At 35.2% G+C, this 18,481-nt stretch overlaps 2 protein-coding genes across 2 annotated transcripts; both read left to right on the top strand.

Annotated features, from left to right (window-relative positions):
• Positions 1-3,085: 3,085 nt before the first annotated feature.
• On the top strand, positions 3,086-15,339 carry LOC149724369 (uncharacterized). The gene is made up of 22 exons (XM_089893193.1): positions 3,086-3,510; positions 3,982-4,008; positions 4,481-4,587; positions 4,671-4,779; positions 4,904-5,080; positions 6,078-6,125; positions 8,150-8,272; positions 8,460-8,555; positions 8,610-8,807; positions 11,467-11,663; positions 12,092-12,293; positions 12,618-12,779; positions 12,882-13,076; positions 13,479-13,549; positions 13,635-13,779; positions 13,856-13,962; positions 14,109-14,217; positions 14,364-14,543; positions 14,645-14,798; positions 14,933-15,015; positions 15,072-15,225; positions 15,333-15,339. Exons 1-22 carry the CDS (start codon positions 3,471-3,473, stop codon positions 15,337-15,339), a joined length of 2,691 nt encoding a protein of 896 aa, XP_089749319.1. The 5' UTR covers positions 3,086-3,470.
• A 511-nt stretch (positions 15,340-15,850) lies between these two features.
• On the top strand, positions 15,851-17,955 carry LOC149724368 (uncharacterized). Its single transcript, XM_089893194.1, has 5 exons — positions 15,851-16,208; positions 16,308-16,390; positions 16,741-16,894; positions 17,244-17,326; positions 17,483-17,955. The coding sequence occupies exons 1-5, from the start codon at positions 16,096-16,098 to the stop codon at positions 17,638-17,640; spliced, it is 591 nt and encodes a 196-aa protein (XP_089749320.1). The 5' UTR covers positions 15,851-16,095; the 3' UTR covers positions 17,641-17,955.
• Positions 17,956-18,481: the final 526 nt, after the last annotated feature.

The raw sequence follows: 18,481 nt of genomic DNA, 5'->3' as shown, positions 1-18,481 counted from the left end.
CTATAAGTTACGTTTATATGTACTTTACCTACTTTTTTATATTTAAAAAACAGTAATCAGCTTTGACGCGCGTTTTATAAAGTCGTGATAATACTGTCGAATGATTCTGTGACAGTATTTTCCTGAAAATCAATTAAATAGGGTCCGTAAAAATAAAAACAGTCTCGTCTGGCAAAGTCTCCCATCTTCCACCACCGTACTTTATATATATATGTATATATATTTATTAAATTTCGATGTCAAACGAATAAAACATGATTTCAATCTATAAAAAAGGTGGTAATAATAAGATGCTAGTTAAATCATATTAAAACTAACGAACTTTTGTCGTACCAATCGAAGAATCGTGTATAATAAAACGGGCTAAAATATTTTGTACAGTTTGATTTTGTCTTCTAGAAATGGCATACCACTGTGGCATAAACCATTCGTTCCGAGTCGACCCTTAGCGGTAATGAATTGCCATCCATTGAAATGTAGGTGAGCTGAATGAATTGTGGGGGTAATTTACATGCCACGCACGTCGTCTTGTAATTGACATTCCTGCGTTTTTTCGCTTTTTTCATTTCCCACGTTACTCAGTTTCTTTGTGTTGCTTTGCCAATAGTACTGTACTTCAGTTAATGTAGGCCTATGCATTTAGTTTGTCTTCGATTACTTTTAACAGTTTGTTTTAGAGTATAGGTTCCTGTTTCACAATGTAGTTAGTTATCTTTAAAGTATTTTAAGCTTATCCTTTGAAGTAAATCAGTCAAGCAGATGAAACATTGGTTAAAAGATTTAACGATGTTCTAGAAAAGTGTTCCAGGCAAGCGGAAGCTTATGAAATCACACAAGCCGATGAGCTAAGATCTTTGTTTGCTTATGTTCGTTTTAAAGGTGCTGTAACCATAGAGAACTAAAAATACATATTAGTTCTCTATGTTGTGTAATCCCTTCACGCTAGCACGCAGGCGCTCACTTTAACGTAACGACAAACGAGCGGCATCAGGCTAGAGACAAACGTGAGGACAGCAAGAGTATAAGAAAACTCCTATACTGCCCTCCCGACACAAAACATAAGATGGCTTTCATAGCATAAAACACGTGCGAAAACAATAACAGAAAGAATGTTTTACACTAAAAAGTGACGTTGGTTCGCCGAACCGGCGGACTAGTCATAATTCCCTGCGTACTCGCTTAAAAAACTGCACGATGTGTCTCTCAATGATAAACTCAGTTACGCCAGATGTAATAGTTACGCAACACGACTGTTTAAATTTCATCTTTATGCATTATAAATTCGAGTAAACTACATATAACATATTTCTGCCGTCGAAGCAGAGTCAACCGCTTCGTTAGTGTGGATTTGCTTATGTTTTAGTGCGGATGTGTACGAGCACATAAAGGACTGCACAGCGTACGCTGTTACAGTGGAGAACGTGAACGGTGTTTACGTTAAATCGGTTTGCATATAACGTTTACACGTTACCATTTCGATTTTCTTTACAATCTCCATCTGTTAACTGAATAATGTGAGTTGGAAAATATTAACGAGAAAGAATGTAGGAAAGGGTTAGTACTCGACACCTTTATAAATAGAATGTCGTCCTACCATATACTTTCTTCAGTATACCATCATAAGACTATGATACTATGGTCCTACAGCGTTCGTCAACGCTTGACAATAACCAACTAAAGCTACAACAAGCCATAGATTTTGCTTGTACATTGCGTCAAGCGAGCCTCATCCCGCCGCATACTTTTTACATTTAGATTTGCATGCCGTGTTTGCTTAACCGACTGACGACTCCGGGCCCGTCAAGGATACGCACTTTTTAAGTTTGGCAAATAGAGAAAAGAATTTTCTTTTCCAGAAACCACGTTTTTTCAATATATCGTTTTAAAGTTTAGCCGCGTGATTAGAGGGTTTTCCAAGGTTAGCGAAAGAAGAATTAGTACGCGGCGGTTATAAGCAAGGTTCGTTTTTCGTTTTTGTGCCATGTAACGGCTTAAAACCACAAGTTTTCGGATTATGCTCATTTTTTCAGAAATTAACGCCTTATTCCGAAGTAAAGAGGTGTTCATTCGTCTTAATGCCTGTAAAATGGGACAAATCTTTTTTTTTACGTGATTGTTATTCAGAAACAAGTCATTTGTGCAGCTAGTGCGAAATATTTACGTCCGGTAGATGACGGTAGAGCACTGTATAGTAGTAAAGAATGATAGTAGTATTAGTATACCTCTTTAGTGTCACATTGAGATTGTATTTTAAATATTCGCGTCCGGTAGTTGCCGGTGGTGCACTGTATACTTCTTTGGTCACATTGCGGATTTTGTTTTAATTCTCTGCGGTAGTAAACTGCCGATCTCTTAATTGATGTCACTTTGTGGATTGTGTTTAAAATACCCGCGTCCGGTAGTTGGCGTTAGTGCACTGCATGCATATACCTCTTTGATGTCACATACAGATTTTGTTTTAAATGTCGGCGTCCAGAAGGTGACAGTAGTGCACTGTATTCCTCTTTGGTGCCACGTTGCGTGTTTTGTTTTAAATATTTACACCCGGTAGTTAGCAGTAGTGCACTGTATAACTCTTTGATGTCACATTGCGGATTTTGTTTTAAACATCCACGTTCGCTAGGTTGCAGTAGTACACTGTATGCCGCTTTGGTGTCTCATTGCGAATTTAGTTTTAAATATCCACGTTCCGTAGATGGCAGTATATTGCAATGTATACCTAGAAAGCGGTAGTACACTGCCGATCTCTTGGTGTCCCATTGTGAGTTTTGTTTCAAATATTCACGCCCGGTAGCTGGCAGTAGTGCACTGTATACATGGCGCCCTCTATAACTATATAGAGGGCGCCATGACTGTATACCTCTTTGATGTCGCATTGCGGATTTGGCTTTAAATATCAGCGTCCGGTAGGTGGCAGTAGTTTATTGTATACCTCTTTGGTGTCATTTTACGGATTGTGTGTTAAATATTTGCGTCGGGTAGATGGCAGTAGTGCACCGTATACCTCTTTGGTAACATGTTGCGGATTTTTGTTTTCAATAACATTGTCTGCTAGATTGCGATAGTGCACCGCAAATCTTTCTGTTTTTGCCGCATTGCGGATATTTTTAAAATATGGCGTCCGCTTTGTATGCGTCTTGTTTGTCTTGGTGGTATGCGTCTTGTTTGTCTTCTGTTACTTTTGACCAGAGTCCGTATATTCTGCTTTTACCTGTTTGTTTTTACGTAGGTTGCTGTGGAAATTTTTAGTTGCATTTTAAGTTTTTTGAACCCTCTTTAATAATTCAGCATCGGATCGTTTCAGTAGGTTTTATTATGTAAAAAAGTCGCCCTACCTCTCATCTTATCTTCGCAGGCACAGTTTAAAAATTTCGCGGCAGTTGAATGATTATTTTCCGTAAAGAAAACCCAAGTGAATAAAACAGATTTACGGCAAACTGATTCTGTTTATAACAGGAAACGTATAAGGAATGTTAAGGAAACTATTCACAGTTTTGTTGTTTACTTTATGTAAGTAAATACATACAAATCCCAAATGAATCACCCCTAAAGTTACATTCATGGCAACTCGTAAGCTGGTGTGGCCGTTAAATGTGATCCAGACACACATATTTACGTTATATATTTTTCTAAATTTCAGCAAATACATAATGATTGCCTGCTGTGTAAAAAAGTTGCCTGGCGCAACGCGGACTGGTCTTTATAGTTCCCCTTTCCATAATATAACAATGGCACACAGCAATGCATTTAAAACTGTTATTGGTTCAGACTTTTTTTGACGGTCCGAATGGTGACATTATCAATGATAAAGCGGTATTTCTTCAATCTTGAGTTGTTAAATGAGAAAATGAACTATAAAAGAGGGAAATTGACTCAAACAAACATTGAAATAAAACCGCTTTTATTAAAGTACTGTCCCAAGTTTGAGCAGCACAATATTTTATGGCGGTTTACATTGGTAAAAATAATTTTCTCGCACAGGTACAAGACAGCGTTATGTCCATGGATGTAAGTACCTAAACCTATGTGTGTAGCTGTGATTTTTGTATAGAGTCATAAATCTAGTCTGAGAAGTATATAAACATATTTTAGCTTATTGGTGCTTACTCAACTCGTGTTCATCTCCCAAACTAAATTGTGTTGTACTATATTTATATAACAATTATAATTTAAAAAAATGTAATCAGCTATGACAAGGGACATTGAATCCCAGGTCAAACCTTTAGTGTACCATGTGTTTGTAATACCAATAAACCTTGTTGCCTAAACATGAAATTAAATTACTGAACTACAGAATATGATTTTTTATTGCAATTTTAAAAAAAATAATGTTTAAAAATAGTATGTAGGCTATAATATATTATTTCTGTGATAAGTAATGAAAATGAATTTCATGTTTTCTCTCTTCTTTTCTGAGTGCCAGCCACAAATTTAAGCATTAGATTATATACATATCTAATTGTAATCCGTTAAATTACAGTTGTGGAGCTGGTCAGTGGAATATTGTATGAAGTGGTCACTGATTCTAAAAACTTTGATGACGCTGAAGATCACTGCAGAGGTTTAGATGGACTACTGTTTTACTCGGTTGGTTACTTTTTGTAGTTTATGTTTGCCATTCCAATAAATCATTTTGATTAGGACTATTCAATAATGGTAATATTTTCCAGATTTCAACTTCATCAATACAAAATGCACTGAGTGATGCTATAACAAGCAACCTAACCTTGAGTGCTCACTCTTCCTTTTGGATTGGGTTAGATGATACAATGCATGAAGGTTTGTTTTTTCGATTTAAATCATTACTCCAACAACTTTAATAATTGCCAAACATATCTATAATACGTTTTTTACCCACTATGTTTTTTATGTCATTTTTAATAATGATTTCCACCATTTACAGGAAGATTTATATGGAACAAAGGGGAGGCTTTGCCCGTATTTAATTATAACAACTTTCACCCTTCAGTTGAAGCACAAGCGCACGAAAATGAAGATTGTGTAAAAATTGACAGGGCTGATTCGTGGCAGTGGAAAGTCACAAACTGTGCAGAGACGAGGCCATTTATTTGTCAAAAAGGTGCATTTCATGTTAAGTGTCTTTACCTTACACGTTATGTCTGTACATCCTATACTATTTTTATTATTTATATAGCGATCATATCTTAGTGATCAATCCAGGTTATAGATATATACTACCAAGTATAGAAAGTACTTATGTCTTGCAGGGCCATGCGATTTATGATTTTGACACGATATGCGAATCGTTAAACGCAGCATAGAAAAAACTAGTTTTACCCTCTTCGTTGCAGCATCTAAATAAACACAGCGATATGGCCCCCAAATGCCAGCATCATCGTACTGGGCAGAATGATCATTTCAGCCTGCTGCGTCTTTTAAAATCTAATCGCTCAGACTTTTGTTATTTGGAAAAATTGCTACAATACTTTATTTTGATGATGTTAACAAATTTTAAATGACATCATCAAAAACTTGTATTTATGTGTAACTTAGGATTTTGGCCAAATATAACTAAAGGATTTACTGAAAAGTTGATTTCTGGTTATAAAAGGATTTCAACTGATGACATCAAAAAATACAATAATGTTTTAAGTAAAAGTATGCTAACTGCGTAACTTATGTTTTAACTAAAAAATTCTAACTATAAACAGCTTCAGTTTCCTAAACTTCATGTTTAACTGGTAAGTTAGAAGGGCAAACCTTCCAAAAAAGTAGAGATAAAAAACTTGCCTTTCTTTGACCAAAGGACATTATTTTAAACCTTGGTTTTTGGGTGGAATTCAAACTATATTTGAAAAAATAAATTCAAAACTAAGTTACTAAATACTTTTAAATGCTAGAATGTTCTTTTAAAAGATTATATTGGTGGATAATTCTTTATTTCTTTTTACTTTTAAATAAAACCAGCTTTGGATATCAACCAACTATAACACAGGAACATTATTAAGAACACCTGTTTCAGAATGCATGTTTGCATTACTCGTCTTTAAAGGGTTTATGACAAATTGCATTTTTTTACAAACTTTAATCTTTATCATATTTATTTTATCTTTCAGCTACCTGCCTACATCGACCCAATATTGGTCCAACAGCCACAAGAAATGGTTTGTACTTGTTGTTAAAGTTTACAAAAGTGAATTTGCGTGTAGTGTGCAAACAACAATGTATACTGGGTGCCACTGGCGTCGATTTATATGGTGCAGGGTATGCAGACCTACCCTGACAATTTTGCAGGGGTTGCAGCAACCCCTGGATTTTCAAATTATTAAAGGAAATTATTCTTAAATTCTTCTTAAATAAATATATTTAACTTTATCAAACAATTACTTTATAGTAGTTACGCAACACCTTCATTCTCCCAACGCATAAACTAGCCGTTTTTGTACCCTGCGCGGTTACCTATAACGGCTGCGTGTTACGTCAGACAAGTGTTTACGTCACATTGATAATCGCAAAATCGCCAATTGTTACAGTAACAATTATATTATTGTGTGAGAATGTAATGTTTACTAGTCATTTCTACCTTTTAAATTTTGTCTAACGTCTACTTCCAAAGCTGCTTTTCTCCCGAAGGCAATTCGAATTAAACTTAAAACACGCGACCAGGAGAAAATTAAACTAAAGGAATAGGTGTTCTTTTTCTAAGACGCGCACATGCCATGAATCCCTAACAACAGTTGCGTGTAAAATCAATGTAATTTGGCTGTTAAACGTGCGAAAATGAACTACCTAAATCGGGTCGGTCACTGCTTTATATTTATATATGATATTTTCTTCAGCCAAGCAACATGTTTGTTACGAAATAGTAAGGATTCACGCGTGGATTCATTACGACATAATAACAATTTACACGTCGATTATTGCAACATAATAACAATTCACACATTCATTATTTAGCCTACATGTGAAACATTATTCTCGCTCGCAAACCTTATCCTGTTAAGTTCGTCTGTTAAAAGGGAGATCGTGGCGGTGCCGGTAATGCTCCTTTGATTGGTGATGGGCGAACGTAGCTTTGATCGTGTGTTGTACAACATGATTGACGCATGTTTAATTAACTTTTTTTGTTTCCTCGACTTTTGTTAAAATGATTTTTTTAAACTTCATTGCGCCCGTCAACCAACACAAAATTGTTACGTGTTCAATTGTGATGCGAACAACTTTTAGTTTTATGTTGCGCAATTACGAGTTTTAAAGTCAAATGTTGCATTATAACCAATATTGTGACGCAGAGAATTAACGTAAGATATTGCGCAATGCTGCACCTGTCAGTTGAATAATGTGACGTCATACGCGGTATTGTGATGTGGTCCATTAGCGTACGGCCAACGGGTGACCGTCTGTCTGTATAATCAACGTATTGGCATTTATATGATGATATTTACATGTCATATTGTCAAGTTTTTAAACACTTACCCGCAATCAACTGCCAGACTTATGTCATACCTTTTCTATTGAATGCCGCACACGTTATATGCGTGGTTTTACTTGTTCTACATATACCTACTTTCAGCTAACATAGTGTAATGTCGCAACCCCTACGTTTTTATAAAATCGACGCCACTGCTGGGTGCTAAAGTGACAAGCCATGAGTGTGACTGGTAATTAATATTAGTTTGGTAACCCAATAAGAATTTGCCGAAGTTCTAAAAGCTCGGGCTCGCTCTTGATGGGGAAAAGTACACGGGAATTCTTCCTGTTCATTCCAAAAACGTTGCTCATCCACACAGAAAAACTAGTCACCCATAATTTGCCCGTGTTGAGCATTGCTACTCTTCGTTACTTTTTAAAGAGTAAATTCTTAACTGATAAAAAACAAATAAAGAAAAAAACCATGTTGACTAGTCGCGTTATCTTTTTGTTGCTTAAGTTGCTTTTTAATATTTTTTCGCATCCCTATAACTTAACATAACAATGATTTTCATACAGATGAACCACATTTATTTGTGCTGTATTAAATGTTTGCAATCACATGATTTCATCTGCCTACAAATTTAAAATTCAAACCTAATTTATTGATAATGTTTGCATTTAAGGGTATGCATGGCAGATAAAAAATAAAAGGTCATGTCTTTTTTATTTGCCCAATATAATAGATTATACACATTTTACTTTATTGTATGTTTAGATATTCCGGCACTTGCCTGCCCTGTTACTGTTAGTTGCCATGGTTTACAAAACTGCATTAACGAAGTGTGCCAGTGCAATGGTATTTTCAAGGAGGGTTCCAAAGACTGTGACAAATCTTCAGGTAATTTTTATTTTGTGTTACGTTTTGAACAGAGACACATTTGTTAAGTTTAAAATTTAATGTTAAAATTACTATTAAATTCTGAAATGGACAAATGTCAGAAGATCTCATTGTTGTATTATGTTTTAGATAAAATTTTGATTGTAAATACAAGAAAATTTTATAATTAATATGTTGATGAATTCAGGCATAACAGCAACACATGAGGAAATGTTTGAGGGTAAGACTTATCTTTTCTTTAAAGAACGTGTAAGGCATACAGAGGCTTCAAATTTTTGCAAAGGTAATTTTTTAAATAAAAATATTCAAGCATGTATTTAATGAAAATGGTATTTAGACACATATGGCCACTTAGCTATGCCAAAAACAAAGGCTAGAAACGATTTTATCTACACAAAAGCACGAATGCACCTCTTGGCTTTTGGCTCTACAGTATGGATTGGATTACTTCGAACCAACCCACAAAGCGTTTATGAGAAAGCAGAATGGGCATTTTCAGATTATGAATCTGTTAACTTGCCACCAGATTTTGGAGGTAAGGGACAATTCCTTCTGTGTTTGTTTTAACACCAATTCTGACTTAACAACAACATTCAGAACTTAATTTGTCCAGCCTAATTTTGTCAGATAACTTTATACTGGGTGATTGCCACACTTCATGTGTGAATATGTGTTTTACTTCCTCGCTGTGTTGTGTAACATCTTGTAGGTCCAAAACGTGATGTCGTAATTAAATTTTTCATCCACCACACTGATTTTCTTAATTTGTTGGATATAAGAGAGCAGCGCATTGACTATATCAATGAGTGGTGCAGCCATAAAATATAACAGTTTCAAATATATTTACAAGGGGCTGCCAAGGTAAATTTTTGTTACGAAATAACACAGGTTTACTGGTGGAAAAGGAGGAGGAGAGATTGTAACACTCTTTGGTTAACCAGTACATTTTTAGTTTTTGTGAAAAAAAACATTTTGTAAAAAAAACTAAAACTAAACTAAATAATTTTAATGTTTTTAAAAATAAGGGTGATTATTTTAACGGCCTTATTAAATAGCTACTTATAAAGACATTAACTTTGACTTGGTTGTTAAAAAACTTACAAATGAAAGCAAGCTCTCAGGCAGTCGAATGCACGAGCCGGTGCGTTCGCATCAACGATTTCTCTAATTTTATATCGCCTCTTTACACAATGGGCTTGTGAAGCCTAAACATACGAATTTGTCAATTCGCCGGCTTATTTAACATTCAATATAAACGTTATTTCCCTACTTGTCCCTTTGGACAAGTGCCTAACAAAATTCACTTGTCCCGTCGACTGTTTTGGTTGCCTGGGACAAGCAGACGAGCGTTAATGTCGAGCCCTGGTCATCTTTTAAATCATTCGGTAGCCTAAATGCCACACCCTTGTACTTTTTGCCATTCACTTCATAAAATTAGTGCCTTGTACCCACTGTTTTGTGTAAAATAAATGTAATTCACTTGTTAAAAAGGTGATAATAAACTACCTAAACTAGGTTGATTATTTGCTTTTTCACGTTTTTGATCAAGCAGTTGTAAAGAATTCTTATGTTCATATTAAATACATCATAAGCGTGTGAACGGTACAGTTCTCTCTTATGATTTGGTGGTTGGTATGAGACCGCTGTACAGCTTGAAGCAGGATCCACATATGTAGAATATATTATAGTTTTGACTGGAATATAGATTTGTGGTCCTGTAGCACTTTATTTCTATTAATTTGTAGCACTAGTTTATTTTGTATTTTCTTGGTTTAATAAATATTCTGTCATGGAAATCTTTTTAAAATAACACATTATTTTTAAAACAAAACATGCTTGTGGTGTTTATTAAAACTATGCTGCTCCACTTTCTATTGATTAAACGTGTACGGGTAACATACAGTATATTAAATTGTAAACCTGATAGTTTGGTATTCCGGCAGGTAAATACTGTGTATAACGGCATTTGAAAAATTCAAAAGATGGGTGGCACCTTTACATTTCTGGGAGTCGGCAGCAGTGTGTTTATTTTTTTGAGATTCGTTCTTTTAATGTTTTGTATGGGAGCCTTGTGCAATGTGAAAAAGCATTTTTATTACTTTAGATTGCAGCCCTGGAGACTCGCCCGTCTCGAATAACAGTCGGTATCGTATAACACGAGCGCCCAATGGTTCGTATCAGATTAGATTGATTTTTAATAAAGAAACATAAATTCCCAAACTTTTTTTATATTGAAATAATACAAAGTGCTGCATTACGTCTTCTCTTTCACCGCAACCCACGTGTTCTAAATGATTTTAATTAGCGACGCCTTTCGTCCAAAAAGGAACGTATTCTCGTACGCCTTTCTCCTTAATGACATCATAAGCTCGTGCCGAGCTTTTGGTTGAATCTCGGCGAACCTGAGCTTTTACAACTTCAACACATTCCTATTGTTAACACCAAATTCACAAAACATTACTCACATCATCTGCTTCATAGCCCAGGTCGAAGTATTTATTGCAAACGTATCAATCCTTTACTTTTACTTGATCGCTTACGTAAAAAGGCAAATATCCAACCTGTTTTTTATTATGACGCAAATAATCAGCGTGTGAATTGCTATTATGTCGTAATCAATTGCCAAGTCAAACAATCGCTATTATGATGCAATGAATCCACGTGTGAATCCTTCCTTACCATTTCGTAATAAACATGCCGCTTGGCTGAGGAAAACATCCTAAATATACAGCAGTTCTACTACTGGAACATATCTAGGCTATTTATTACCGCAAATTACATTTATTTTACACTCAGCTGTGAGAAAGGTCGTGTTACCGATTCCCGCCGAAAAAAAACGTTAATGACGTCATATAGTCAACGCGCAGGTGCGTTAGGAAATCGGTGCGCCTGACTTCATTTGCTATATACGACTACTATATGTATTATATTACCTCACTTTTAGCTTTTATCGCCCGTAATTTTTGCAATTTCGCGTCTGCAATATGAAAATATTTTGTTAAAAAAATATTTTTTTTTGCGTTTTTTCTACATTGTCGGCAATAAACTGCCGACGGTTTGTCCAAATGCGTCGGCAAAACTATCGGCAATTGCCAATTGCCGACGTGAGTCTCCAGGGCTGTGATTGCCTTCATTAGTTTAAAGTTATTCTTTAGGAATTCTTAAGTGGACATTGTATTTTTTTTATCTCGTAGACATGACTGTAGGCGGAGAACTTCCATTGTATACGTATAACTTTACCACTCTAACGGAGCGTTGGCATTTTTTCTATTTTAACACTGAGCCTTGGTACAACCGCCAGGAAGCCATAGATCATTGTACTCTCACAGGTTCACACTTACCCTATTTACTGGATAAAAGTGAGCATGATAGACTTATTGCGTTGTTAAAGGTAAGTTAAGTTTAGTTTTATTATGAACTTACAGCTTGAATGTGAGACTTTATTGTTTATTCGATATTAAATGTATGTTATTTGTTTACATTTGTTTCAAAAGCTGCCAATCAAAGAATATGAAAGTACTGTAGACTGTGGTCAGTACTCAGTTGCATTATATTAAAAAGGAAACGTAAACAGTTGTTTCTATGCTAACTGTTAATACCTAATAAAAATTTGTTTATTCAAGTAGTGCATGGTAGTGATTGGAACATGATTGAATTTTTTTTTAAATAAAAAAAAACTCTTCTTTGATTGAGTGTTTACTCCAAAAATACAACCTCTTATCTTGATGTTGAATATATATGGAGCTTTGTGACACTGAACCCTCTGTAATATAATATGTTATCTGGTGCTGTGTCATACTAATAGTTTTTATTTTAAAGGTATATGCACCAATATGGTTAGCGGCAAAAGAAGAGAATGATTATCCTGGATACTACGACCCCAGTGGAATGTGGTTGGACTTTGCCCGAACTGACGAAGATTTGAGATCATTTCAGTGGTCTGATGGCACTCAAATATTTATGCAACGTCAATGGTATCATAATCATAATTTTCCACTACCAACAGAAGAGCAACTCGCACGTAAGTTCTTAAAGAATTATTATTATTAATGTAATTTCCATCAATATAACACTACCGTATCAAAATAAAATGTTCCATATATTGGTTTGTAATTAACACATTTAAACAAGAACATTAGTTTTTACTCAGCAACATATTTTATAAACATATTGAACATTATCATATTTAAAGAATTGAATAACATACATAAATTATATTTGTTATAATTATGAAGAAAACAATTTATGTTTGTTAGCAGCTGCAACTGGGTGAAGTGTTCTCGTGCAATTGTAAAAAAAGGAAATTGAATAGATTGATCTATTTGTTTCAATATTTTTGTTATAGTACCACAATTTTGGATTCATCCTGATCCTAACAATGTAATATGGGGCAGTTCCGATCCTCCTGGAAGTAATGGTATGGAAGAAGCTTATGGTTGTTTTTACCATCTACGAGGCTGGGTTGATTGCGGCTCTTACATGAAACAGCATGTATTTTGCGAAAAAGGTAAATGTTTAAATCCCATTAATAAATTTACCAACGTTGTCCTTAGTTAGATGCACTTTTTATCAAGACAGGTAAGTAATAAATTGCTTTCTACACACACAGGTCCATTCCCATTTGAACGTTGGTATCTTGGTGGATCTGAACATGCTCAACCTGATAATAAATGGTGTGTGGAAAACTGTGGTGCTATGCGAATTGATTTAACTGATGTTGGTAAAGCAGATTTTTCGGATATTACCAATGAGTATTGGGTAGATGAGTGGTGCGATAAAAAGAAGCCTTTTGTCTGTGAATCTGGTAAGTGTGCTTTAATGAGATTTTACTTTTTATGGATCCTGGTTTGAATATTTTTTACCAACCTATTTTTTGTTAGTTGACTTGTTCTCATAGACCAATGTTTTTTATCAACATAGTAGTACAGTGGTTAACAAGCCTGTCTCTAAGACAGAGGTTTGGAGTTCACCCTTCTGCCTGCTAGCTTTGTGAGCATATGTGTCCTTGGGCAAGACACTTAACATCAACAGTATGTACTCCAACCAAGAGGTCACTAATGGGTTTTCTAAATTGTCAGCCATGCATTACGTAAACTGGCACCAAAACAAAACCTTAATGAGCCATGTTATATACCAAACTGCTGTTTCCCCACTAAGTTAGAATAAAGAAAGTTATATTCATTCATTGTTATGTATTAAATTATAGAGCTGCCTTCACAATGTCCAACCTACAACCCTCCACTTGTTCAAGGCTGTGTGGAACATTATTTTGTTCAGGTAACTAATAGTTGATCTGAGTTGCTTGTGCCATTACCAAAACTTACAGTAAAGTTTTTAAATCCCACTTGTTTAATATTCTCAGCGTTGTACAGCAAGCCTTTCTGCTGATTCTCTGAGAGCATTTTCCTTACTTACTCTCAGGAAGATGAGTGTTCTAATAGAAGAAATCTCTGCCAATTCCACTAACCTAGAAGTTGGTGTATTCCATGAGCTATGTAATGGTACAGGTAAAACATTTAAAAAAAGAACATCTGTAATTTACATTGAGCAATTAAATGTAGATTTATTTGTTTTTCATCACAGAGTTGTTAGACCTTGGTTTGACACCAAAGTTCAGATTCCATGTGAATAAACAAACTCATGCAGATGCAAAGAGCACGTGTGCGGACAATATGGAAATCTTGCCATCTGTAAATATTATGCCATAACGTTACATGTTTTTATGCTCTGTTTAATTCTGTTGAAATTTAGCTGTATGTACAGCGTATGTATTAATTGATTAATTCTTAATTTATACTTTACATATTTTGTATTAAAATCCCACATAATTTTTCAGCTTATAACTTCAGAGGTAGCAGAAGTATTTCGTAAAAAGGTGGAGAATTCATTAAAAATTACTGGGGTTGAAAAATGGTGGATTGGACTTGATGACATTGCAACTGAAGGTAACTTAAATCTGGCAGTTATGTATTACAGGTACCAATTCCTTTAAGGTGACTTTAAGATAACTTGCAATGGTAAACTGAAAATAGTATTTATTTATCTTCATTATTGTCATTCACATCACATTTTAGTAATGTTTATTTTAAAGGATCTTTTATATGGTCAAATGGTGAGCCACATGATCAACCTGGTGGCCACTACACCAACTGGTCACCAACTAGAAGTGGTTCAGTCTCAGCAAAAGACTGTGTAGCTGCTGGTGCTGATGGAAATGCATATTGGACTGAAGAAGCTTGCACCGATGCTTTCACATTTGTTTGCATGACAAGTAAACTGTATTATGGATATAAAGCTTACAAATAAATTTTATAATTGTAATGGTTTATTGCTTAATAAATAACATGTTGCTCAAATCGCTCAAATTCACAGACTACCCCGACGGTTGCACAACATTAAATGGAAGGCATACCGTAGAATGCTTGAACAACTTGTGGAAAAGGGTTGGTTGTGTTGAAATGGGTGATAAATATCCTGAGAAACGATCAAGTGAAATCATAGACACAATGAAGAACACTCCCCTAACGTAAGAAATATCAACTTGTTCCTGTACCTTAGACCTTGGCTAAACGACTGTGGGTATATTTTAATGAAAGTCTATTTAAGTGTTTACTGCTGTTATGTTTTATTGCATGTATGTTTGATCATTTTACTTTTTAGATCACTTGAAACTGACATAAAGCCAATAAAAACATCAGCGGATACGGGTTCAAAACCAGAACAACTTGACTGTTATGGAATTGGTAAATATCAATGTTATTAATTTTTAAATGTTTGTCAACGTGTTAAATTTTTACAGAATTTCCAGACAATTGTTTGAGCTTTTATGGTCCTTACTCAATTGAGTGTCTCAATTCAATATGGAATATCCGAGGTTGTTTGAACAAAGGTACCAAGGCTCCCTCGAAACTAAATCCAAGTGAAAGAAATTCTCTAGATGCTTTAAACTTAAAGTAAGTTATTCCACACCGTTAACTACACACAGTCAACAAAATTATATAATCAAGTTGTAATTTTTTCATTTGTTATAAATTTTTATACTGAACATTTTGTTTTCTAGTGTGTGAATGATTTAATATCCAATTATTAATTAGGAAAAGTATGTTTACTTCTAACACTATGGCACTAGTGCATAACTGCATGCATTAACAAAATATTTTTAATCTGCTTATTGTTTTCATTATTCTCTGAATGCAAAAAATGAGGTGTCAAAAAGGCATACTAAGAAGATTGAAAATATGTGTATGGGCAGAGATGCTCAACTTTCTTATGTTTTAATTATTCAAATAAACCTGGCTTTTTATTTACTCCAGCGTTTAATTTGGTATCTTATACAGATTTTTCAAAAGCTGTATTTTTGAAACTTTCCTGGTATCTTTAGATCATAAGCATTTCTATCAATACGCAAATTTTATTTTTAATTGGTATGATCCTATAATTAAAATTTAAATATATGGAGTTAACCGTTGTTTATTTACCTTCTTTAAAATGCAAGAGGTACATGACAACCACTATACAATAATTTTTCCAAAACTGTCGTTTGCTGCCTAAAGTAAGGTTTATTTAGTTCCATGTTAAAAAATTGTGAATAAACAGAGAAGATAATAAATTGTTTTATAGGAGTTTAGAACAGCATATGCTTGAATACAGGACAGAGGCAGATTCAGGGAATACTCAGAAACAATTGGAATGCTTTGGAATTGGTCTGTGTATAATATTTACATTTATTTGCAGTTAAACTATTTTTGTCCCACATTTTAATATTAAGTTGTTAATCAATAGAGTATCAAGAAAACTGTACAACATTCTACGGTCCTCATTCCATGGAGTGCCTTATAAGTACATGGAAGAAAGTGGGTTGCAAAGTCGAAGGGGAGAAATATCCACCTAAGCTTGATGAGTTTGACCTTGAGCCACTTGTTGACATGACCTTGGTGTAAGTTTTACACTTTTTTATAATAGGCGAGGTATAGATGGCTTTGTAACATGTTTCGTTTACTTTTATCTGTGTTTGCTTAATTTCTAATTAAAACAGAGAGATGAATGCTACAATGAAGGTGTCAAAAATTATGGCAGATCAAGGAGAAGAACAGCATCAGTTAAATTGCTATGGGTTGGGTGGGTCCTATTTTGCTATTTAAGCAACTTATTATTTATTTTAAAAAAACCTATTGCGTTTAGGGTTAAAACTGGTGATAATATGGCCGGCACTTTGCCATGTTGATAGTGGTAAAAGCATTCGCTTTCTAAACAATGAATACAGAGTTTGATGCTTAATGCTGCTGCGATTGTGGGGTGTGTGTGTTTTTTAAAAGACTCTTAACTGTCATTTTTTAACCCAGTTGGTTTCTGGAATTATCAGCTATACTAAACAAAAAACAATAACCTCTTAAGTTATGAATGTGTTAAGTTGTTTAAATCTTATTCCTAAAATCCTTCTGTTCCATTCCTTGCCCCGATTTTTTTAGTGTTTCCTGAAAACTGCCTCACATACAATGGACCTCACAGTGTGGATTGTCTTACAACTATCTGGAACTTGAAAGGTTGTAGAAACGACGGAACACATGCTCCTGTTAAATTGCCAACCTCTGAACAAGATGTACTGGTTGCATACAACCTCAAGTAAGAACTGTAATATTCAATTAGACTAAAATTGCTGCATTAGAATGCAGTAAAAGATTAAATTAAAGTATATTCTCTAGCTAACAAAAAAATCCTGTGTAAAAGCTTTGTTTTTTGCCTATTTTTTCATATAGGTTAACTTAATATTTTGTGTTTTGCAATTATAACAATATATCCTATAGTGAATGTGATTACATACATGGTTTTGGTTATGGGACATGCATCAACCCCTTGTTCCCTGACATGTCTCAACGTAGGACCACAGCCATATGGAATGGAAAAAAAAAGAAGTGCTCTAGTTTATAACAGTGTAAGTTTTATTAACATGCCTTCCCTCTCCTGTATGTAGCCAGTTGTTTGATCATGTAATCAACAAAAAAAGCTTAGCTGATTCTGGAGATAGAGATGTGCAGTTAGAGTGCTTTGGAACAGGTATGTTAGTCACTAGTTTTGTTCAGTTTTACTACGAGCTTTAGATTTGATGATACCATATAAACTGATTGATAAAAGATTGATACAATCAAAAACCATTCGGTATTTGTTACAACTGAAGTGATCTATCTAAATAATTGAATTTACTTCTGTTAGTGTATCCTGATGGCTGCACAACACACAGTGGACCGCACACAATGGAATGCCTCATTGGAGTTTGGAAGCATGTAGATTGTAAGGAACGAGGTGAGGAGTATCCACCTAAACTATCCACAGCTGAAGCAGATACGTTGAAAGCTTTGGACCTGAAGTAAGTTTAATAAGATATCTTGAAACTGTATTTGAGTTACCAAAATAGATTATTGTTAAAGTAATATCGATTATATTTAGTGATACCGAATCGTTAAAAAAATGATTCGGCCCAAAACCGAATATTCGGCCATTTATCCCCAATGAATTCGGCCGAATCAAGGGAATCATGTATGACATCATCAGAACCTGCGGCGACGGGCGGTCGGTAAAAACTACATAAGTAATACAGGAAAATACTTCATAGGCACCGTGTCACAAGTATCAACAATTTTAATATAAATTTTTAATGTGGCAATAAAGCGTCGTCGGAAACATTCGTCTGCTAATAACGCGTGTATTTACGAACCAAAACTTCAGGGAAAGTAAAATCGTTGGAGAAAAGCACAACGGCAGTGGCGCACCCAGACGGAAATAAAGGGGGGGCGGGATAATTTCGCGGCCATGTAACGTAGCGTCGTTTAACAGGGGGCGAGTTCACGAACGTGTAAGGTAGCATGTTTAACGAGGGACGAGTTCGCGGCATGTAACGTAGCGTCGCCTAGTTTAACAAGGGACGAGTTCGCAGACGTGTAACTTAGCATCGTTTAACGAGGGACGAGTTCGCGGACGTGTAACTTAGCTTCGTTTAACGAGGGACGAGTTCGCGGCCGTGTAACGTAGCGTCGCCTAGTTTAACAAGGGACGAGTTTGCAGACGTGTAACTTAGCATTGTTATCGAGGAACGAGTTCACGGCCGTGTAACTTAACTTTGTTTAACGAGGGACAAGTTCGCGGACGTGTAACTTAGCTTGTTTAACGAGGGACGAGTTTGCGGACGTGTAACTTAGCATCGTTTAACGAGGG

The sequence above is a fragment of the Ciona robusta genome, unplaced genomic scaffold (genome assembly GCF_009617815.1).
Source record: "Ciona robusta unplaced genomic scaffold, ASM961781v2 AP042735.1".
Taxonomy (NCBI): domain Eukaryota; kingdom Metazoa; phylum Chordata; class Ascidiacea; order Phlebobranchia; family Cionidae; genus Ciona; species Ciona robusta.
This window is presented reverse-complemented; position numbering and strand designations above follow the sequence as displayed.